We start from the raw sequence: 23,738 nt of genomic DNA on the forward strand, positions 1-23,738 counted from the left end.
ATGCCTTGTAGAATTAAGGCTGTTCTGAAGGCGAAAGGGGGTCAAACCCAGTATTAGCATAGTGTTCCTTATAATCCTTTAGGTGAGTGTTTGTTAAAACTTGTACTAATCTTGTAGACCTATATATATGGGGGCTCCTAAATTTTTGGGGTCTCCTAAAAAGTTGGGAGCACCAGTGCTACTGGTAACAAGTAAAAAAGCTAATTTTGAGCCATGCCTTTTTGTAGAATACTTAAATGAATTTAAATTGCAAGCATATTCACTCTTTTAAAAGTTACCGAGTTCATGTGGTGCTCCATAATAGGTATGACCCTAAGGCATGCAACAGACAATTTAGCAGACTGCCTGCCATTCACAATAATAGCAAGAAGAGTAGGTATTGACCCTTTCTTCTTTTGTGGCAGTACTTGAGTGGATCTTTTTCTTTCCTATTAGTCAGGTTGACTTAAGATGGTTAATTAAGTCCTCAGCTTGACAGGTTGTCAGACTTGTTCTAGCCTCTTATTGGAGGCTTAGCGCCACAGGGCTGCAGTGACGAAGCTCTGCAAACCCAGACGGTTGGGTGCAGCTGGGACTGGATTAGCCGACGGGTCGGGGGCCTGGAGCTGGAGGGCCCTGGAGTGTTTTGCCTGCACAGCTTGAGTTAATCTCTCACCCTCTGGGCCACCTCCCAACAAGACCCCCCCCTGACTTAATCGAACATGTGGCCAGACCCTGAACATTCTGGATTATTGCGTGTGTATGTTTATTTGCTTCTGTGACTCGTCAAGCACGCAAAAAAAACTCTCTGATTGTTATTAATGCAATGTGTTGCTACATGCATCAACTCAATCTCCATAACCAGAAGTTTGTTGATACTGTAGATATTCTCGTTTAAATGAGTCATATCCCTTGATCTCATATGTCAGGTTGTCATGAAGAGATATTGACTCAGGGTGGTCTACTTAAACAGAGAATTAGACAGGCAGGTGTGTGTGTGTGTGTATTCTGGAACAGTATCGCGTGAATTATATGTATTTTTATGAGTCGATTGGCATTATTTGTGATCGCACGCTGACAGAAATGTATAGATGAAGGGCAAGTCTGCTCGTTGCACTGCTGACTGTATGACATATTTCCCTGACAAATGTTGTTTTAGGGTAAATCTTGCATGTATGTCGCAAAGCCTCGATAATCATAAAGGAATTAGCCAAAAAGGTGGAACTTGTCTTCAGCACAAGCAACGTTTACAAAAACGCTTTCTTTGGGCGGCTAAACCCTATTTAAGGGATTACAGTTGCAAGCCAACAAATGCAAAGGTCTGTCTGCGTTTTTCCAAATCTGACTGTTCAAGTTGTAACTTGAGAGTCAGGTTTTCTTTTTTTCTTTTTTTTTTAACGAAAGATGTATGAGGGGAAAATGTTGTGTCATACAGTTGAATTTATTTGTGAGTAACTGTTAAAGTATAATCCAAAATGTTGCCTTGTTCTCTGAGGTCATACATGTGTTTAATGTGATTATAAAGGAATTACATAAGATTTTACCGGTTTTCAATGACGTAACCACAATAGCTGGGAGTCAAATGACATTTTTCAAATGGGTCCCATAACTCTAAAGAGCCTCCCCGTCCAACACTAACAATGCTAACAGGGATTCTCTGATCTGGGTACTATAGAAGAGCACGGTTCGTTCAAAAGCTACCGAAACAGAGTTAGGGGCTAATCTCACCAAAAAACATCCCTGGGCAAACAGATAATCGAAACAAAAAAATCAGAGACCAAGCATGATGGGAGCGCAAACTCACAAAGACAAACACAGAGCTGCTGAAGTGACAGATGGAGCTGTGAATGCCTGTTTGGTTTCGTTGCCCTAGGACACTGCTGAATCTCAGCTTGTTGTGTTGTGAGGGAAAAGAGGTGTGTTTTTACCACATTGTCGAGTACAATGACAGGTAATGGATGAAAAGTTGGCCCAGATGTGGCTTTGTAAGTGACAGAGATGACCTGATGAATGCAGCACGCTCTTTGAAAGGGGCTGGTATGATATTTAGACTAAGTGTGTAGGAGACATAAGTCATGCAGTCCTGCAGGTACAGTAAATGTTGCTAGTCATAGTGCTAACTGAAAAGGTTATTTGATGTGGCTTTCCCGCCCCCATGTCTACAATCCGCACTGGAGTCACATTAAAGTGAAAGACACATTTTATCCTCCATCTTTTTGTTTTTGGTAGATAGAATCATTATTGTTTAGTAAAACCATTAAAAATAATGCATTACTTTAACTGTTAGCGTTAACTGTTAGTTGCCAAGGAAACATTTTTCATTTTCATTTAAGTTGAAATATTAAAAAATAACTTAAATTAAAATCTAAAACTTCATAAAACTATGCAGACATATAAAAAATTTTAAAAACATCAAAAGATAAAAATAAAATCTAATTCAAAACATTCATTAACAAAACTAAATTAACTAACAGATACTAAATTAACTGGCTATATACACACACACACACACACACACACACACACACACACACACACACACTGTATATCAATGTGCATCATGATGCTAAATTATAAATTATGATGCTAAATTATGAATTATTTTTGATAATTTGCTTAAATGCGCCAGTACTGAACAGCGATATTTGCCTACACACACATACCATTTGAATTAATTGGAAGCTTTATTGAGAAAACATTTGTGTGTAGTTCATAAGTGATGAGATAGTTGTTTATTCAGAGTTTTGAATTGATTCATTCAAATGGACAGTTTGTGAGTGAGAATTGAATTGATTTTACTAACTCTAGTATTTTTGCTACTAAAGTAGTTTTAATTCAACAAATCCTCCATTCTTACTACTAGTAGCTACATGTTCACACACACACACAGCTGTTTTCAGTAACTTTATAAAAGAGCCTAGGCAGTGTGCATGTGTGTGTATGTGGATCTGATGAGGTATAATTCACGGTCATTAGCTGATCCTTTAGCTCTGTTCCCACCAGCAGGACAAGGGGTTGTTTTCAAAGTGGAGCACGTCAGTTTTTCGAAGTGTCTCGCTGATGGGAGCGAGAGGATGATATTGTCTGGAAAGGAATGAATGAGACTGATCTTCTGCCAGGGAATTTCTACTGCGGATACATCCAGAAGAGCCATGGCCAACCAATAACTATTTCCAAAATATGTTGAACAGCACATTCTATGCAGAAGCGTTTATGAGATTGTCAGTTTTTGGTTATGCTTACGATTGTTATAAATGTGAGTTTTATGTATTTGATTAACTGTCCATCATCATGACAATAGTATACTTGTCGTATCAGCATGTATATTATTATCTCAAAGAGTTGTCAGCTCCCAGCCAAGTCTTTATGTCTTGAGCCAAAAGTTATTGTCATGAACGCCAATGCCAACAGTTGAATAGCCCATTAGTGTTTCCCTAAAGCAACCACAGAATGCACACTAGACGTCTCTGATGGATGGCATGTCATAATGGAATGAGGACTGAAAGAAGTCTTATTTATGTACAAAGCCTGCAGACCCAGTGAAACGCATACCAAGGACAGAAAACATCTCATTGCAATTATGAATCTCAGTTAACTGAAGAATTCCCACAGCATAAATCAATGCTGGCCTCATTCTAATCTCTTGACCATTTCTGCTGTGTGGAAGTGCCCGAAACATGCTTATTATTTGACAATAAAATATAATGGAGTGTTTCAATTGTGGTAATAAATTGTAATATAAAAATTTTGTTTGTTCACATAATTTCATCAAAGTTCAATGAATGTTTGTCAAAAAAAACAGAAAATTTGAGCAACATGCCTTTTTACTGACAATTTGCTGACAGTGTGCACATTAAAGAACATGGAAGTGGGAAGTAATTGGGATAGGGATTGACTATGCAAGTCAAACGCTACCGTCAACTAACTGTTTAACAACGTTCTTTCAATTCAAATTCACACTCGTTCTTCAACCCAACCCTGATATGAACACAAAAGTGTTTTCTACGCGCTCCAATTGCTCAAATCTAGCAAGTGACTGATTTATTGGCTGGGGAAACACTATTTATTTTTTTCTAAAAGGTGTTTTAAATTAGATATGCTACTCGAATACATTTTCTATCAATGGCAGTCCCAAAGAACCTGTCTTTGAAGTAAATGGCCACACCGATTTTGTTTAATAAAAGTTTAGCTCAAGTCACGTTTTTGAGGAGATCTGCATTGTATCTTGTGGGCCTGTCATTTGTGTTTGGTTGTAAAGCTTGTTTTTTTGAGAGCTCGATTGTTTTTGGGGATGAGGAATTAAAGCAGGACAGTGGAGGAGCGTGTGCCAGCATTTCATTTGCATGCGGAAACATCCCTTCATTATCCTAAATGGCAACCGAACAATTTGTCTTGCCCTCCATTATTTCCTGAATGGCTCTTGACTTGCCTTAATCAGTAATGTGTACGTAGCCCAATTGCAGGCAGCATTTAACAAAAGCATGTGTGCTTTCCAAAAGCGTGTCCCGCATTGCATATAAAGATTTCCTCTGGGTAACATGGAAATGTGTCCATTAGTCTGTTCCTTCCAACACAGGTGAAAACTATCACAGACTGTCAATCCTGGAAGAATATTTTAAAGCAGTAACTCGCACAAATATTCTGTTATCATTTACTCCCCCCTCATGTCGTTTCAAACCCTTTATGACTTAATTTCATCTGTGGAACACAAAAGAAGATATTGCAAAGATTTTTATTTTTATTTTTATTTTTTTTTTTACAGTTTTTGTCCATACAATTAAACACAATTTGGTTCAAATTCAAAACAACCCCATTGACTTTTATGGCATGGATGCTTAAAGGGATAGTCCACTGTTTTTTTTTTTTTCATAATAAACTATGTTATTCCCTTAACTAAGACTGAGTTGATGCATACCTGTCTCGTCTCAGTGCGTGCACTCAATCACTCAATCGACTCAATCACAACTTTTTATTTTGTGTCGAGTTACTCTATTCGTGTAACTGTATTTAAATAGAATAGAATAGAATAGAATAGAATAGAATAGAATAGAATAGAATAGAATAGAATAGAATAGAATAAATCTTTATTGTCCACCGGGGTGGAAATTTGTCTTTGGCTCACCGCAACATACAGAACAAAACAGATAAAAACATACAAATAATGTCTCAGGCACAATAAAGAAACATTTCTAGATTAACAAAAAATAAAAATAAATAAATAAATAATAATAATAATAATAATAAAAACTTGTATTCACAATGTAATGGGAACATTAGCAAAATGTTTTTAGAACATATTTTTGTCAGCTGCTGTCTCACCTGATTTTAATATTTAAAGGGATACTAAAATAGGGAAAACGTGGAGGTGTTTGGTCGCTTCTCTGCTTGGCCCCTATTGAATGAACTGGGCTAGTTAAGTGTGATCAAAGTGTCTCGCATGTCAGAGCGATTCAGAGTGTGCACACACTGAGAGGAGAGAGGTATGTATCAACTCCTCTTAGTTAAGTGAATAACATAGTTTAATATGAAGAAAAAAAAACGGTGGAGTATCCCTTTAAATATTAAAATCAGGTGAGACAGCAGCTGACAAAAATATGCTAATTTTCCCATTACATTATGATTACTTTATTTTTTAACTTAAAAAAATTGTTTGAAAAAAATAATAATTCTAGGTTATGCAAACATTAAAGGAACATTCCAATTGAATAATTTTGGAAACATTATGGGAGTGTTACTATTGAATGTCCTCTGGACATTCAGAAACTGTTTAGAAAATGTTAGATAAACGTTTCTGAAAAAAAAAAAAAAATCCATGGACGACGTTCATTTGTTCATAACTTTGAGTGAACCTCCTGGTAAAGGGCTGCTAATCTGAACCTGTCCCAGAAGTCGTGTTGTGCGTCATTGTCGTGAAAAACATGTTTGTCGTTCTTTGACACTCACAGCTGGATTTCATCACTTGCAGCAAACACTGTGACTCATCGCAACGCCACATTGCATTAACTGTGCTTTCACAGGAAACATTCAATGTCCAAGAGAAGCACCTTTGAAGAGCATCCGGTTATTTGTGCAATCATCCACCCTCATGCTTCTGTCACAAAGGCCTTTCCCCCAGTGGCACTGTCATGTTAATGTGTGATGTAAGAGTTTCAAGTTCATAGACAGTCACATAAGGTTGCCAAGTCACAGACTGAATCATTATATTTTTGCTTAAACACAAAAACGGTGCATAATAAAGCAAATCAAATTAAGCGCTACACCAAAAACACCCCATATAAATGGATTTTACAGCAGATCATCAGGTTTCACCCGAAAGAGGATTACAGTTGCTGTTCTCTCTCTCTTTCTCTCTTTTACCCTGATATGTTTTGGCAGGACTTCAGATCCATATTAAATATGACTCCTCAGCTTGGCTGTAACGTGAGTGCTGGCGGTTAGTTTTTATTCGTTTCACAACCGTGTAAATGTTTAATAGAGATGCAGGCAGGACTGCAATCTCCATGTGATAGTTTTCCCAAGCTGAAGAGCCCTGTGCCTGACAACGGGGATATCCAAGACCAGAGATTCAGGACATGCAGGACAGATTTATATAAGCCTTTGGTGTCCTTTAGGTTTTATTTTTTTTTTTTTTAATTTATTTACTTTTTTAAATACAGTATTAGTATTAGTATATAGGATTTGTATATGTAGTGTACCCAAAAGGGCCGGCTTTGAAATTTTGGGATTGCGTATCGCATCAGTTTAAATGATATTTGTGTCAAAATGTATTTTCAGGCCAGGGATCAACAGAATGGAATAGAGGACTGCAGTTTTGAGTCAACTATGAAAGTTTAATTTGATTGACACAACTGAAAAATGCTGTGTCCATGGTGCGAGGCGCTGAAAATAATAATTAGATGCCACACAGTGGCCAAAGATCTCCATCTGGCACTAACATTCTGAACGGTTCGCTTCGACTCACAGCAGTATGTTTGTTTGTATGTCTTTGGTTGATTTTTAAACTTTTGTGAACTTCGTGAAGCCCACTTACCATTTCCAAACAGACAGTAATTGACCCCTGTAGCTGAAACTCTCCATTTGATTTGGTTACATTTTAATTCCTGCAGCCATGCAAAGAAACTAATGCTCTTTCTGTGTCCTTCTTAAACACAAATCACCTTGACTGGGGGTTCCAGGGGGGGTTTTCTGCCGGCTTAAGTCTTCTGATTGGGTTAGACAAATGGAATAATGAGCGCTTTTCTGTTGTCTCAGCCGATCTGGAGTTAAGCTCTGCGGACCGAGCAATTCACTGACGCCACACAACATTTACATATACATGAGATTTAAAAAGACCTTTTGCCTCCTGGATTAGTTCAGCTTCCTCACAAACTTGACTAGGCCTTTCCACATCACTAGTGCTTTTTAGGAGCACTCCAACGGACAATAAACTCCTGTGATCCAGAGCGGAGACCTGCACATCTATTGAAAGCTGATTCAATATCTACCCTGGAACTAGTGTTGTTTGTTCTGATCTGAATAATTCAGTTTAATGGTGATTCTTTTTAGGTATTGAGTCTATTAAAGCAAGTAATTGGGCTATACACTTTTCACTAACTTCAAATGTTTTTTTGGTAGCAACTATATCATGTGTATGTGTGTTCAGTAAGTGAATCAGATGTTGATTCAGGAACCAGTCTAAAGTATTCGGTTCTCAGTGAAAGATTCATTAGACATCTTTTCAAACTATTATGCATTAAAACAATTGTTTGTTCAGACTATATTTGCTGCTCTGATTCTGTTTGACTAAAAAGAACCATAAAATTAATTTGTTTAGGAATCAGACTCTTGGTTGTACAGTATGTTTTTGATTCACTAAAAAGAACTGGTTCGTAAGAGTAATTCACTCAGGAATCAGACTACACTTTTTATGCTGTGTTTTTGATTCACTAAAAAGAATCGGTTCATAAGAGTCATTCATTTGGGAATGATTTACTAAAAAGATCTGATTCTTATGACTCATTTGTTCAAGAATCGGTCTACGCTGTTTGCACTATATGTTTTTGAGTTACTGAAATAACTGGTTCAGAAGAATCATTAATTGATGAATCAGATTTCGCTGGTAGTTTTTGATGCTCAAAATGGCACTGAAGATTCAACATAGATCAAAAGCATTCAGTCCCATGGTGATTTCACTAAAGTACCATGGTATTACCATCTGATCCCAGACATCATGGTACAACCACAGTACTTTATTGTATTTTTTTCAAACTACCCTTTCTCTTTTTTAGCATGAGACATTTAGTATACTTGGTTAGCTGACAAATCCAAAAATCTACAGTGAATGAGATCCAGGTGCACAAAGTCCTTCCATTAGCTCTCGTTTTAACTTGAGATTGTCCCATGCCAAACTACACGGTGATATATCTCCACCTCATCCTGCTGTCTGCCACTCACATTACATCACCTGTAAGACAAGTCCAGACACTGTCAGACTTTATGAATCAGATGAAAGTTTTTTTCCCTCTTTCTTCCTCTGTTCTGCTTTGTAAATCACTTCTGAAATTCGAAGACCCCGTTGATGCACCGCTGGAACGGATGCATCTGTGGCGAAGACGCTGCGGGATGCTTCCTCCACTGTGATAGACGGGAACAAATTACTGATAAAAAAATATAAAAATCAGCCCGGTTTCTCAACCCTGACTCTCTTTTATGTTTGTATGAGGGTGCCATTTCACTCATACATCATCATGTGGTTTTGTCACTGTTTATTTAAATTATGTTTACAAAGAAAAAGATTTAATATCAAAAGCTTTCATGGGGGGAGGGTGTCAAGGTGGGGGCATGTGGAGGGTGGAACGGTAGATTATGAAACTTCTGTCGCTTGTTCTCGAACTTTGACCTCTTTTGTGAAATGAAGGCTGACCTCTGACCCCCGCACCTCCGATGAAGCATAGGAAAGACCCTTATCCGAAATGGAAGTGGACAGGAGGTACTAAATGAGTAGCCCTTAAGTTCTGAGGAAAACTTACAAATTCAGTGCAGCATCGGCGTGCTCCGTCATGAAGCTCACAGTGCTGAAACAAGTAGAAAAGGTTTTTAATATATTTCAAGCATAAAAGAGATTGCTTTTGCCTTTTTTCCTCTATTATAAAAAATGTTAAAAAGTCAGAGTTAACCCACAACATCATCAGCGTTCGCTCTCTCTCATCACCTCCTGTCTCCACTGCCGGTGTAACACCTCTCTATTACATCAAGTAATAGAGTACATGTTCCAGGGGGCTTTGCTGTCCCAGCTGGAATCTCTGGTAAAGTGATTACGTTCTCAGCTCCCTTTCTTTTCGGAGTGTGATAAAGCCCTAGGTTTACTTGCATACTCTCTTGAGAGAGAGAGAGAGAGAGAGAGAGAGAGAGAGAGAGAGAGAGAGAGAGAGGCTTGTTTTTGGCCCTCTCTGCTTTGGCATTTCCACTTTATAGCTGTCATTGCCTCTATCTATCTATCTATCTATCTATCTATCTATCTATCTATCTATCTATCTATCTATCTATCTATCTATCTATCTATCTATCTATCTATCTATCTATCTATCTATCTATACTTGTGCTGTTCACTACGCAAAATTCAGTTCTGTGTGTACGGCTTGTTGTTCTTGAGCAGATGTGATTTTTTTTCTTTTTTCTCGTTCTCTCTCTTTCACTGGGCCATGTGTTGATTGAGCAGACCAAGGCGTCTGATCTGTCATCACTGCGAGTGAAGGATGTGGGTAGAGTGGAGACTGATGTCTTATGCCACGCAAATATTGCACCTCTCCTCTCTTTCTTTTTCCATCCATCCCTCTTCTCCTCCACTCACCTACCCCAAAAGTCCGTCAGGAGGGTAAGTGCGTGTGGTTTAGTAATATCTGCTGACTTGGTGTACATGGTTTGGAGAGATGTCAGAGCTGTGTGTTACTCAGACAGGAAGTGTGACCTTTCAAACAGGAAGTTCCTTCCGGCAGAGGGGAACCTTGAACGTGGCCGGCAATTATCGTAATAGTCATGACAATGACCTCTAAAGAACAAAATCCAGGAAGGGAATGGCTAGTTGAATGAGAGAGTGAAGGTAAAGAAGTGTTCACATACTTAAAGCGAATACATTTTAACAAAAAAAAAAGACATTTAACATGACTTTTTAAATATAATATCAAACTTTTAAATCTTGAATATCTAATCTATAGAATGCATTTATTTATATTGAAATCTCAATTAATAATTTTGATTAATAATTCATTTAATAATTAATCAATTGAAAAAAAAAACATTATGTGGTATTTTATGATCCTAGTTGATAATGTTGATCCTTCTGAAGTAAATTAACTGTGTTTCTAAGATTTTGGGATATTTTATATTTTTTCAGACAAAAAAAATGTAGTCACCAACCATCGCTCATATCATCCTTAAAGGAGTAGTTCATTTTAAAATGAACATCCTGGCTCTTCCGAGTTTTATAATAGCAGTGGATTGCAACCAACAGATTGAAGTTCAAAAACGTGCGTCCATCCATCGTAAAAAAAAAAAAAAAAAAAAAAAAACTCCAAACAGCTTCTGTGGGTTAATAAAGGCATTCTGAAGCAAAACGATGAGTTTGTGTAAGAAAAATGTTCATATCTAACACGTCGCAAAGTAAAATTCTAGCTTACGGCCAAACGGCCATACGCAGTCTACTCTTGAGCTTCAATCTGTTGGTTGCAATCCACTGCCATTATAAAACTTACACAGATGTGTGGTCTTGCACACACTGTACACTCCAGCAATGTGAACATTTGCCTAAAGGACTAGTCGTAAGTGACAGACAGATAATTATTTACATTTGTTATTCATACAGTAGATTGCACAAACCAACAGGTGTCAAAGACCCATTGCATCTGCCCCAATGATTACAGGAACACTGTACAAATGTATATATCCCAACACAAATGCCATTTTTATCAAAGCCTCTCTGACTCACAGGATGTTTCGAGGAGGCCGCTCCTCAGTGGATCTCATGTTTCAGAGGCTATATTTGCCACTTTGCTACTGACAGGCTTCTGGAAACTAGTTGTCAATGAGGTATCTCATTTTAGTGCACTGCGAGTCGCAATTCATTAAGACATCATAAGTCAAAGCGCCCTGACAAATCCCCTTCACGTAGCTGTGTACGAGAGTACGACGACCAGAGGAAGACCTCCACATGCCAGCGGATCCACCTGGGATGCGGGCTCTGCTGTGAGTTGATGGAGACCAGGCTACAGGTGTTTGTTTTAGCCTTCTGATATAAGGAGGTGTGGAGGTTGTAGGGTCTGTCCATCATCCCCACAAGTCTATGGTGTACACACCTAAAGAGCATGTTTGATATAATAAAGGTGATGAGATATTGGCATCCCGCTCGTGAAAGCAGGAAACACTTACACACAGACATGTTAAAGGCATTGAGAGATCTGTGCTTTTTTTTTTTTTTTGCACATTTGCAAGGTTGTTAAATACCTTCACACACTCAGCTGGTGTTTGTGAGGCACTTTTGTCTTTAGCACTCAGGGGTGAAAAATCACACATTAACACTTCTGTCTATCGGAGGCTTTGTTGCAACAAGCAGAGAGTGACTGAGAGAAGAATGCAGGTTAGTCTAGCTAGACTGGCTCGATGTTTCACTTTCTGATTTGTGTTCAGGATTACCAGTACGTCTGATTTACTCGCCCTTATATTTTAGTAGAAAGGCTGAAGATGGTTTGTGGACACATGGTTTGTGGCAAAACGAGAAAACAACTTGAAATAGCAGAGGATTTATTTATTCATTCGTTTCTCGATTTTGTAATCTAGATATTTCCTTTATTTTTCATTTTTTAACACTATTGTATTAGTATTGGAGACCAGACAGAAATATTTTAGAGGCTAGGAATGTGCTAAAATGTGAAGGTCTGTCAGAAAGCCAAATAGGAGAGAGCAGCTGGGAAGACAATGCATTGAAGGTGCAGCGTATAAGCAATGCAGAAAAGAAGGACACAGACAGAGCAAGCAAACCTTTGCAGAAGAGTCTTTCGCATACCTCTCCTTTCAGCTCCGCTCCCTCGTTCAACCCCCTCCTCCCCCTTCAGCTGCTCGCCCTCCCTCTCCTGCGCTCCGGTGGATGGTGTACTTCTCTCTCTCCCTCTCCTTCTCATTCAGGCTGAGCAGTGGACACAAGCAGAAGCAGTCTGTGAGAGTGTGTGTGAGAGTGTGTGTGCGCGAAGCCAGAGCGGAGAGAGAGAGAGGGTCTGCCGGATCCCCTTCTGAAACTCTACCTCTCTCACAAACACAGAATCCCTCTCTGCGGTCCTCCCCACCAGTCCGAGAACGCATCCCAGAGGAGTACACCTTTACCCCCGCGACCGGTGAAACGCCCCCCACATGGAGCCATGTGAACCCCCGTCTCCTGTCTCGCTTGGGATCTGATTTCGGATTGCCTCCTTGGGGAGAAGCTCCAGGCGCTGGATCTTTTGAAGTAAGGAGGGACTCGGAAGATCTCGGCTATCCCAGAGGGAAGCCCTTTGCTCTGGGCACTGTGGGCTGCAAGCCCCCCTGGGCTGGAGGCCAGCGCTCCAGCACCATGGATTACCTAGTTGGGATTTTTCTGCTGTTGTGTGGGGTGGCTTTACCTGGAAGAGTTGCACCCCAGCACACCAAAGACAATGTGCCCAGACTCAAGCTCTCTTATAAGGGTAAGTTTTGCAACCAGACCCATCACCATATCACAATGCTCACAAGCTTTATTACCTTTCGAATTCTTACTACCCATCTTATACCTACAGTATGTGTACTCTCAAACTTGATTATTTTTGTTATTTATATATGTAAATATATATATTTTAATTATTATTATTTGACTTTCTTCACTGTCACTGTTGTCTAATTCCCTTTTCTAGTTTCTCTCTCATTTTCTTGCATAATGATATATTCAAATTTTGCACTGACAGATTGTTTCCATGTGGTGTTTCTGCATGTATTGGCTCTTCTACATAATTTTTTCCAGTGTTCTATATAGCTCTAAACTCTGCACTGGTACCCTGTCTTATGGTTTGTGAACTCTGAATGAGGTATCGTGGGTAATGACTCTGCAGTTGTGGCCAGAAATCTAATTTATCTTGCCTGCAAATTGATTTTACAGCTATCCTTTAAAGAAATATTGTGGGTTCAGTACAAGTTAAACTCAGTCGACAGTATGTAGATTAGCACTAAAACATTATTTTGACCTACTCCTTGTTTTCTTTAAAGCAAAAAAAAAAAGAAAAAGAATAAACCAAGGTTACAGTGAAGTACAATGTACTATACATGTATGAGGCCAATTTTTGGAAGGTTTTAAAGCAATAATGTAACGCTTCTAATTTTATAAAAGCACTTACATTAATTCTCCTCTATTATTTGAATTGTAAAGCTGTTAAAGTCATTTTAGGATTTATTGCATTCTATCGTCATGGCAACAAAGTTGTGAAATTAAATGCAACTACCCAGAAAAAAACTACTAAGTGTTTTTTTTTTTTTTTTTTAACTGAAATCATGTTAACATGCATTGTTTATGTTTAGTGGCTATACTATTAAAACTGGGTTTTTATTGCTTATGAATTGGCCCCGTTTCTATTGTAAGTTGCTCATTGTAACCCAGATTTTTGGCTTTTTAAAAGAAAAGGAGGAACATTATTTGGTGTTAATAAGCACATGCCACAAATGTGTCACAAATGCGTTTGCGTTAGCTTTGTCCTGATCTTCATTCTTGTATTGGCATTTGGACACACTCCAGCAAGCATGCATACTCATACTCGCACACATTGCATATTTTGAAGCACGATTCTCTATGTGTTGGATTTGAAGACTCTGGTGATGCTGGCCGCTATGCGTGAATGGTGGTAACAGCAAACATGTTATTCTCCGGGCTGTGCTATTTTATAGGAGACAGCGGAGAGATCCAGACTATAGCAGCCTCTTTGTAACCCAGAGCTTTCATCTCTCACGGAAATAAGCGGCAACATATTTGGCATATTTTGGGCTGTTTCCCTTTTTAATGTAAGCTTAGCGGGTCTGCTGTGGTTCTTTGTTCAGGAACATGACCCAAAAGTATACGCATCAATGTGTGGCGGTGATCTCTCTCCCTCATTTGGTAAATATAGCCTTCTGTTCTGTCAGTGAATCTGTGCTTCTGGTGTGTCAAATGTAAGGTCTGTCTGTGTGTGGCATGGGTTTACCCCACCAGGGTCCGTTTAATGCGCTCTCTTTTTTTTTTTTACAGAGAAAGACGATTTATTTTTGTCTGAGAATGTGTTGTTTAGAAAGAGAGAGCATGCAGAATGAAGAGAGAGAGAGTGTTTAAGAAACCAATTGTTGCTCTGACCATGAGCATCTGCTGTTTAACTTTAAGAGGAAAGGAGACTTTAATGTAAAAAAGATGCAAGTCCACCTGTGATCAATCACATGCTTCTTTGAGTTAATACTGTTGTGCTTGGATGGCCCAAAGCATTGTGGGAAAACAGTCTCACATTGCGTCACCACAATGCTTTCCAAACTTATGCCACCTGTCCACTTTATGGCTATGTTTTCTCTGATTCATGTTAGAGTTTTTTATATGTCGTAATGGATTAGGATTTAGTTTGATTGACATATGCATTCAAAACAACATAGAGGCTGCACAGCTTAGACATTAGCATACATAAAATAAATTTGGAAAGTCAAAATGGTCCCCATTGGATATTTTTACCCCTGAATTCCGTTATGCTGCATCCTAACCAGACATTTCCAATGATCATGAAAATTCTGTGACAATTGATGATAATTGATGTTTAATGAACACTTGTGGACCAGGTTTTTTATTTTTATATGGGCAGGGCAGCTACCCAGTGCGACGCTACAGAAATCCGTGACTAATGTCCTGTCGTTTGCCGTTAGCTACGGACAAAACGATAAAACGATCGCTTTATGCCTGGTTTGGAGACCGTGCGAGGTATTTCATTCTGGCGTGTTAAGTAAATCCTGAGTAAAAATAAAAGGTTAACATTTTATAATAATGTATGAACTAACATGAACTAACCATGAGTAATACATTAGTTAATTGTTAATGTTAGGTTATACAAATATAGATGTTCATTTTTATGTTCATGTTACTTCACTGTGCATTAACTAATGTTAACAAATACAACTTTTGATTTTAATAATGTGTTAGGAAATGTTGAAATTATCATTAACAAAGATTTGTAAAGTGGTGTGTGTTGGAAAGAAAATGTGTCGTCTGTGTTTCTGGCCAGAAAGATGTGTGAGAATGGAGGGAGGCTTAGATAATTAGACACCTGGCCATGGTGATAGAGCTGTGTGTGTCTCTGTGTGTGTGTGTGTAACAGAGAGACATAGTCCACAGGTGCTTGATGGCTCTTTTGATGCTCTGCAGTATGACAGATCGCTGTTCACACCCACACAGTGTCTGAGTGTTAAAACGAGAGAGAGGAAGAGAGGAAAGGATGGAGGAAGAGTGGCAAAGAGGGAGCGGGAAGGGAAGAGAGCGGCTGTTTTAATGAAGGCGGTGGGCAGACAGTAGTTGGCCAGGAGAGGATAGTCGTTAAGTGAAGTGTCATTCATTCTCACTCCCCCTGTGAATGCAGCATAGTAATTAAGCCAAATAAACGCGCAGACATGCTCTCCAGAGACGCACACTTGAGCGAGCGCCGAGAAGGGGGGACGACATCGCTTTCTCACACACAGAGTTTCACATAGAGTTTGCAATTCAGGGCCGCTTACAGTCATGCCGCCTCCGGGGAGGCCAGTCGGATGATCACAGACAGAGAGATCCATCTTAGTTGTTAAACGATGTCCGAGTGATAGATTTTCCTCTTCGTTTCCCCTCCCTGTAATTATACCAGCGCTATGCCGTCTCTCTATTCCCCTCGTATGTTTTAAACTACCGTTGGTGAAAATTGCTCTTGTCAGGGCTATCAGCGGCCCCGTTCATCTGTCAGTGCTTGAGGAGGCTTGTGGGATAGGCCTTCACATGCTTGTCAGATGCTGTCGGGTTGCCTTTCGGATCTCAAACTTGTGGTTACGAGGTTGTGAATTCACACTATAGGATTAGCGGTGGGTTACAGGGCCCATGTGTGCCCATAACCCTGCATAAATACCATCTGAGATGCCAGATCAGGGTGGAGGTGGTCGGTGCATATGAAGACACTGCCCCCTGCAGGTGGCAACGTGTGGACTCTCGCCTCTGATAGGGGGTCCCTTCATGAAAAAGGCCATCCCGCTGTCACACACTGATAAAATGGTGCGTCGGGACTTTAAAGTGCTTGTGAAACAACCTGATAATTACTCACTACCGCGTAATTACCAGGCTTCCCATTTCATTACCATGCCCCATGGCCTCCTGGGATTGATTGGGATGGGCGACACTGGGACGTCGAGAGACTGCGAGTCGTCGGAATTCAGCCTAAATCTTCCGAAATAGACACTCGCGCCCGACCGCACTGGACGCAGACTGGAGGCATCCTATAATAGCGGGCTGTTCGCTGGCTGCCGGGTGAAGTGCAAGCTGGCGTCGTGCCAGGATTTTGGGCTGGATGGGAATGATTATATGGAGAGGCTGGGAATGATGCTGGTTTCTCTTTCTCTCACGGCCTCATCTGCATCCGTCTCTCTTGCCTGTCTCTTCTAACCCTCTTCACCAGAAGTAGATCTCTCTCTCTCTCATTTTCACACGATGAAGCTTCTTTTAAACTGGAGTTTGTCAAGCCAACTGAGTTACAGTTAAACAATATAATTTTTTATTATATTATGGACCGTATATAAATAGTTCAATTTACACTAAATACTATTTAAAAACAAACCATGAAAATCAAGATATCATGGCCATGAATTAAGAATTAGTTCCCACAATATATTATTTCCCTCATTTTACACTGTAAAAAAAATATTTTCATGATTTGTAATCACATTTTTTCTTTTGTCAAATCAACCTTAAATAATTTATGTAGTTCAGATAACATCATATTTTGAGTTTCTGATGCTTAAATCGATCTCCTTCATTGTATTAATCCAATTTGTCCAGTTCAATGAACTTAAAATTTTAAGCAACCAGGTTACTTCATTTTTTTAAGTTAAACCAACAATATTTTTTTTTTTTTACAGTGTAGTTAAATAGTGGTCACATTGTGCTATTAGATTCATTAAATGGAGGTAAATTTAGTGGCCATGAAATAACTACATGGAAATCAGAGAACAAATTAGTAGCCATGTGATTACAATTTAATGTCAATGTTCACAAAAATGAGGTACTAACAAATGAACAGTATTTATTCCACGTCATGTGCAGAGCTCCGCAATTTACACTATCACGCATCTATTTTTTAAACGATAGTTATTAATATTAGAATATTAATTTTAAGTGAACCGTCTGAATTAACTGATTCACTAAAATTAACAGGTCTTCCCAAAGCTCAATATAAGAGAGAGACTTTTTAACCAACCATTTGATTATTAACTCAATTGTAAAAGTGGAAAAAAAAAGTCATTGCTAAATCAATTTTGTTGTGCTCCACTGCTTGTTGGAAAAAGTAGATTGTTACTGGAAAAGCTGCTATCTTTCTCTGATTCGGTGTTTTTCTTTTATAGTTCATGTCCTTCCTCACATTCATTCTCTTGCTTTATTTGGCTCTTTCCTTCTGTCCCGACTGCTGTAAGGAAATTGAAGGTCACCTGAAGTCTTTCTACTGAATGAATTATTTACTCTGTGGCAGTAGAAGGGCTTCGTCCTTATTGACCTTTTTACGCATCACATCCTGTTGTGTTTAGTCTTCTGTTGGCCCTATTAGATGTTAGACTCCTTTAATGACTCTCAGCACCCACTTGGCTGAAGGATTTGCACATTTAGCTTCCTCTTAATAACACAGATGTATTTATAAGGAGTGTGTTTGAATATTCAGATGCAGTGTGTGTGATGTGTTGTGTATTCGATTACTAACTCGATTGTAGTGTGTTGGGAAGTGGTGCACCTGTTATTGAATTTCAATGGTGTCTCCTTAGACATGCATTTCCAGACGAGTCAAATTGTGTGTGTGTGTGTGTGTGTGTTTCCTTGTCAATGATCCAGACTATATACTCTAAATATATATATTTCTATCATGACCACTCTCTGAAAATGTTTAGCATGGTAATGGATATAACAATGTTAATGTATTTGGCGGAATAGATCTGCTACGCTGCTGCTGTTGTTGATTATTGCTGCTGTACAGGAACTTGCTAGTGCCAATGTCGATACACTGCTGTGAGTATGTATTGCTGCTGCACAAATGGCATATATCAATTACCTATAGCAGATCTATACAGGTGGAGCTGGGGATGTTGGATGATTTAGATAAACTCTGAAATTAAAGCCATTTAAATGTTGAGCAGCAAGGTCATTGGCTGCAGATGCGACTTGAACCAATCCGATTTTGCCAATTAGTTAAGGCTGTAAATATCATCAGCATGCTTTAATGAGTTTCATGATATTCAGAAGTATTGTAGTTTAACTTTAGCCTTTTTTAGTTGAATATTGTATAAATTTGTTCCAATTTTATGCTGTCAGACTAATTTATGCTACATATTTACATTTCACAATAACAACCTGTCTAAAGTTTAGTATTATATCACGGAAAAGTCGAATCGCAGTTCAGTGAAGATGCAAAACTAAGTTTGTAAAGAGTAAAGTAAAGAGTTTGAAGCTGTTACGTGAATATTTTTTTGATTGACTTAGTAAAAAGAACCAGTTCATAAGAATCACTTGTTCGCAAATCAACTTCACGGCTTACGCTATGTTTTTTGTTGTTGTGAGCATGCAGGAAACACTGATACATTTAGACAAAACATAAAGTAATTCACTTTTAAAAAATTTTTGCTGATAATTTACTCACCCCCATGTCATCCAAGATATCCATGTCATTCTTTCTTCAGTCGAAAAGAAATTAAGGTTTTTGATGAAAACATTCCGGGATTGTTTTCCAGGATTGCAAAAGTTTTTTTTAAAACGTGAACTACTACTTTAACTGTCAGCAATGGTAACTACATTTTAAAGTATTTTCACACATTTTTTCTCGCATATGTGTCAATTTTAGTCATGTAAGCCCTGTCTGGGATATTTCTGTCTGTTTCTGTTAATTTTTAGAATGAACCTGCAAATCGAGTATAACTTACATCACCTCCAAGACGACTAAAAGTATTTAAAAGATCAGTATAAAAGTTATCTTTAAGCACATTACCTCATGCTTTCCCTCTTGTCAAACTCCTCTCTCGGCCATTTATTTTAATGTCACATTGTCTTTGGCTGTCACTCTCGCTCTGTGTATGCGCTGTGTTTTGTATGTCATCTGGAGCTGTGGAGAGTGGATTGTGCTTTCTCTGCACGGCCTGTGGCCGGAGGCCAGTTTTAAACAGACTCTGTGGTTCACCCGTCATGTCGTGAGCAGATTCAGGGGTAATTAAATGGTTCCACATACTCTCCCCTCGCTCTGTAGAACAGGGCAACACAGGAATCTCCTGCGGTCACACACAGTCTACAATGGAGGAGATCAGAAACGATGTTGGATTTTTTTTGTAGCGTGCACAAACCGACTTTCAGCTTTAGATCGCAACAACTAAGAAAGCATGAACGTGCATACATGTAACCACTTCCAATGTGACATTTACATTTTTAGATCTATATGCTTATGTTTTAAGCTCAAAATTCATTCAGTTTAATTAGACCGCATTTTTCTAAATTATAACCACAGTATATGGATAGTTTTAAAGGAAAAGTACACAGAAAAATGAGCATCATTAGTCATTATTATCTCAGCTTAATGTTGTTCCAGTCCTGTATTTTTCTTTTCTTTTGTGGAAGATAAAAAGACAGTTTTTGAATATAACTAATATATGTTTTTACATTAAATTAAAATTAAAAATCTTTTTTTTTTTCAAAAATAGCACAAAAGCACTATAAAAGTGTTCTATAGGTTATCCATATGATTCTTAGGCTTTATTCCAAGTCTATATGAACTATTTGAAGTCCTACAAAAAACTTGGTGTAATGAACAAACCAAAATATAAGTCTTCCTAATGTTCCCCTCCAGTGGGCTGTTAAACACTGGATCATTAAATCAGGGAATGAATGAATCACTGAGATGATTTTATGAATCTGATAAATGAATATAAAATGCATGAATTGGAAAGTCTTGTGAAGATTTTTTAGTGAAAACTCAGAATTTCTTGTAGGAATCACCTGCTTTTAGTCTTCCTTGCGTTTGACAGTCCCAATCTTCATTCACAAAGAAAATAGTCGCCAGGAAATTCTTTAAAATTCTTTTGGTTTTGGAAGGACACGAGGTTGAGTAAATAAAGACACCTGGGTCAAGTATTCCTTTTTAAGCTTAACAAATTCATCTTTATAATTGCCACACGTGTCTTGCAAAAAAGCAGCTCACCGTTTGGCTTTGTTAATGGAAATTTGAGGCAGTTGGCCGTGACATAAAGCATCCGTTCGTACAGAGGCGTCTTTTATTAAAACTAATGTGCATAAAGAGATTTGACACAGTGATTATGTTTCCTGTTGGTGTCAGAGGAATCAAATGTCGACCCGCGGGTGTCGGTCCGCTCTCGGCAGCCCTTCACTAGCTGTCAGTCGAGCAGACTGAGCTCTCATTGGCCAAGATCTAGCATGGTTACCGAGGAAACTTACCAAAACCTGCGACCGGTTGTATGCGAGAGCAAGTTAAAATGAAGCGAAACTACAGGCGTATTCATATCCCAGAGCTTAAAGCAATATGCGAAACAGCATGTTAAGCGAATCGCTGTTTCTAAAATCTAGGTTCTCTCAAGCGAAAAACCGACAAGACCGAACCACACACTTAGCCCATTGAGAGAACATGGAGAAGGAGAACTTTTGCCAAAACCGTGTCAAGATCGACGACGTGTCTTTTGAAGCACGCCATTGTTCTGGCTTAAATAAACAGGTAGCGCCCAAAACCATCTGCAGCACTCTTTCACTTTTTATTCCTTCTTTCCTCACTTCCCTCGCTCTCCTGGGGCGGCTGGTAGCCAGAGGCAGAGCTAAAGCACAGTGGCAGCAGCATGCACACACATACACACACATTTCCCATCCCTCCAATGCACATACACACACCTACACTCACAGATGCAGAGATGCATAACTATACACCCTCACCATAGTCCAAAACTGGTTTATACCCTTTAGACTTTGTGTATTATTAGTTTTCCACTCGTTTTCCACACACCAACACAGGTCGTGTGTGTTATGTTGGACATGCTTCTCTTTTACATTTTTTGTCCTTTAAAGCTACACTGTGTAACTCTTTTAGTTTATTCTCAGCTCTTTCAAAAATATATGTGTATTTACTTCGTTCAAGTAATAAAGTATTCTCGTGAGCGTATAATATGCCATTGAAAATACATACGGGTGAGTGGTTCTAACGTCGGTCGCCATGTTGCCCCTCCATCTTGAAAGTACATTAGCCAAAGAGGGACATACCCATTAATTCAAGCTTCGCCTTTCGCGTTTACGTTTGAGTTAACACTCATGGATGAGGTCGAACTGGAAGCCATGTTAATCTTGGACTACATTGGCCACCGTAGGGGTTAAAACGAAATCGGAATTGAGAAGAACAGAAACTAATATTCACTGGATGGTCATATATCTTTTCACCGCTAGATGGGGGTAAAAATCACACAGTGTAGCTTTAAGCAACTGTTATTTTAGGGTTGTGTCACCGTTTAAGTATAACATTTTTCTTTTAAATTAGCTTTTTACTGTTAATCAATTATTGAAATGCCTTATCAAAAATATCACTTGATAAGTGTAAATTCTTAAAACATAAAAAAGCTATATATATGCATATATGCTATATAAAAATGTTGTATATATGCATAGATGCTATATATATATATATATATATATATATATATATATGCATTCCACACATATGTTTCCACCTAAGTCCTTGTTTTTTGGAGCAGTTTGTCAAGTTTGAAATCTTTCCTTTGCTCTTTGTCTAGCTTGTTTTGAACGCAAGTTTTTAAAATGCATAGTTTTGCTCAACATTATTTCGTTGATGCATAGGCTATAGTAGAGACTGGACAAAAAAATAATGAATGGAAACGGGATGAAAAAAGCGAGCCATAGCCAAACTTAAACTCGCATCGCAGCTCAACATGTTTGATTACTTGCCACGGTTTTTTTTTAATCCAAAGTTGTTAGTTTTGCTTTGTAATGCTCTTTGGTTTTCATCTTATTTTGGAGTTTTATTTGTAACATCATAAATCTCTTGGAAACAAACAAATGTTGCAGTGTATAAATAAATTGTATGACAGACTTTGCTGTGATATATAAAGTGTTGACAGCTCACTTCTCAGTCTGCAGGGCAGAGAGAGACTGAGAAAGAGGGAGAAACTTTTGTTAACCTTTTTTCTTCTTAAAAACTCACACCTTATTTACTTTAAGCTCTTATTCAGGTTGATGCATCCCCAGATAAAGTGTGTGTGTATCTGTGTGTTCACGGATCATCAGATGACTACCTTTTGTGGTGGTCTTGCCAAGGCAGGATTTTAGGGGGGGAAATGCCTTGTCTTCAGAGTTCATGCACCAGTCGCTCACTTTGAGCTGGGGAATAGTGAAACTGCCAGACGTGGCCGTCAGATCTTGAGCCAGAATGGCAGGAGAGTGAGGCTTTGGAGAACTTCACCTAACGGGAGTGATAGAGAGAGTGACGGGAAAAGGAGGCTAAGAATAAGAATATTTGGCAGATGTAGAGATGCAAAGACTAGATGAGTTAGAATAATGAGCCAGGGGAGAGAAAAAGAAAGATGAGATGAAGTCTCTTTCCAGGATGTCCTCTTAAGTTCTCTCAGGCCTCCCCTGAAGTCTGGCAAGAGGAAAACAGTGTTGGTTTCTTTTATTTCCTGAAAATGCACTATACTTTTGACTGTTAATATTTCTTATTGAATGTTTTAACCACTAAAGTCAACAGGTGGAATTGAAGAATTAGTTTTCAAACTGCTTTCTCAAATACTCTCCCATTTGACGTTACACTTTTAAAAAAAATGTTCATGATTTGTAATCACAACATTTTTTTCTTTTGTCAAATCAACTTAAATAATTAACGTGGTTCAGGTAACATAATATTTTGAGTTTTTGATGATTAAATCGATCTCCTTCATTGTATTAATCCAATTTGTCCAGTTCAATGAACTTAAAATTTGAAGGCAGCCAGGTTACTTCATTTTTTAAGTTAAACCAACAATATTGAAAAAAAGACTGATTTAGAATTATGAAATATATTTAAAATAATTATTTAAAGTTGTCTTTGCAAATTGCTTTGACAGGAGAAAGCGTTCTGAACCTTTGGAGGTTAAAAAAGTTATTGCTGATACATTATTGGTTCTAAAGGTCAGTTTAAAGTCAAAATGAAATGAAAATTCATCTTAGTCATTTTATTGATCTTGTGAATTATTCATCCATAAAAATTTTTTCTTTCTTTCTTTTTTTTTGACATTATGACTTTCTTTAATGCACCAGTGTTTATGGTTTTCTGAATTGGCAATGTTTTGTATTTTACTGACCTATGAAGAATGCTTGGTATTAATTATTAATCAGCTCTCTGGATATACTTGATTCTGATTGGTCAATTGCAGTATTCTGCTTTTAAATGTTTTTGTATACAGTTTTGCTACCTTAAGAACAGATTGTTGACCCAGAGAATTGATGTCTTACAGTGCTGTGCTATAGTTTCATA

At 38.4% G+C, this 23,738-nt stretch overlaps 1 protein-coding gene across 2 annotated transcripts in view; it reads left to right on the forward strand.

Annotated features, from left to right (window-relative positions):
• The window catches only part of sema3aa (sema domain, immunoglobulin domain (Ig), short basic domain, secreted, (semaphorin) 3Aa), a 98,121-nt gene that overhangs the window by 49,381 nt on the left and 25,002 nt on the right, over nucleotides 1-23,738 (forward strand). Inside the window, exon 1 of one of the 2 annotated variants that reach the window (XM_039668010.2) lies at nucleotides 12,111-12,668. The exons of the other annotated variant lie outside the window; for it this stretch is intronic. Coding sequence (XP_039523944.2) covers nucleotides 12,557-12,668 — 112 coding nt within the window. The 5' untranslated portion in view covers nucleotides 12,111-12,556. Of the gene's footprint in view, nucleotides 1-12,110; nucleotides 12,669-23,738 lie in introns of those variants that run through there. 2 annotated transcript variants of the gene reach the window in all.

Source organism: Pimephales promelas, chromosome 24 (assembly GCF_988280905.1).
Source record: "Pimephales promelas chromosome 24, fPimPro1.hap1.1, whole genome shotgun sequence".
Lineage (NCBI taxonomy): Eukaryota > Metazoa > Chordata > Actinopteri > Cypriniformes > Leuciscidae > Pimephales > Pimephales promelas.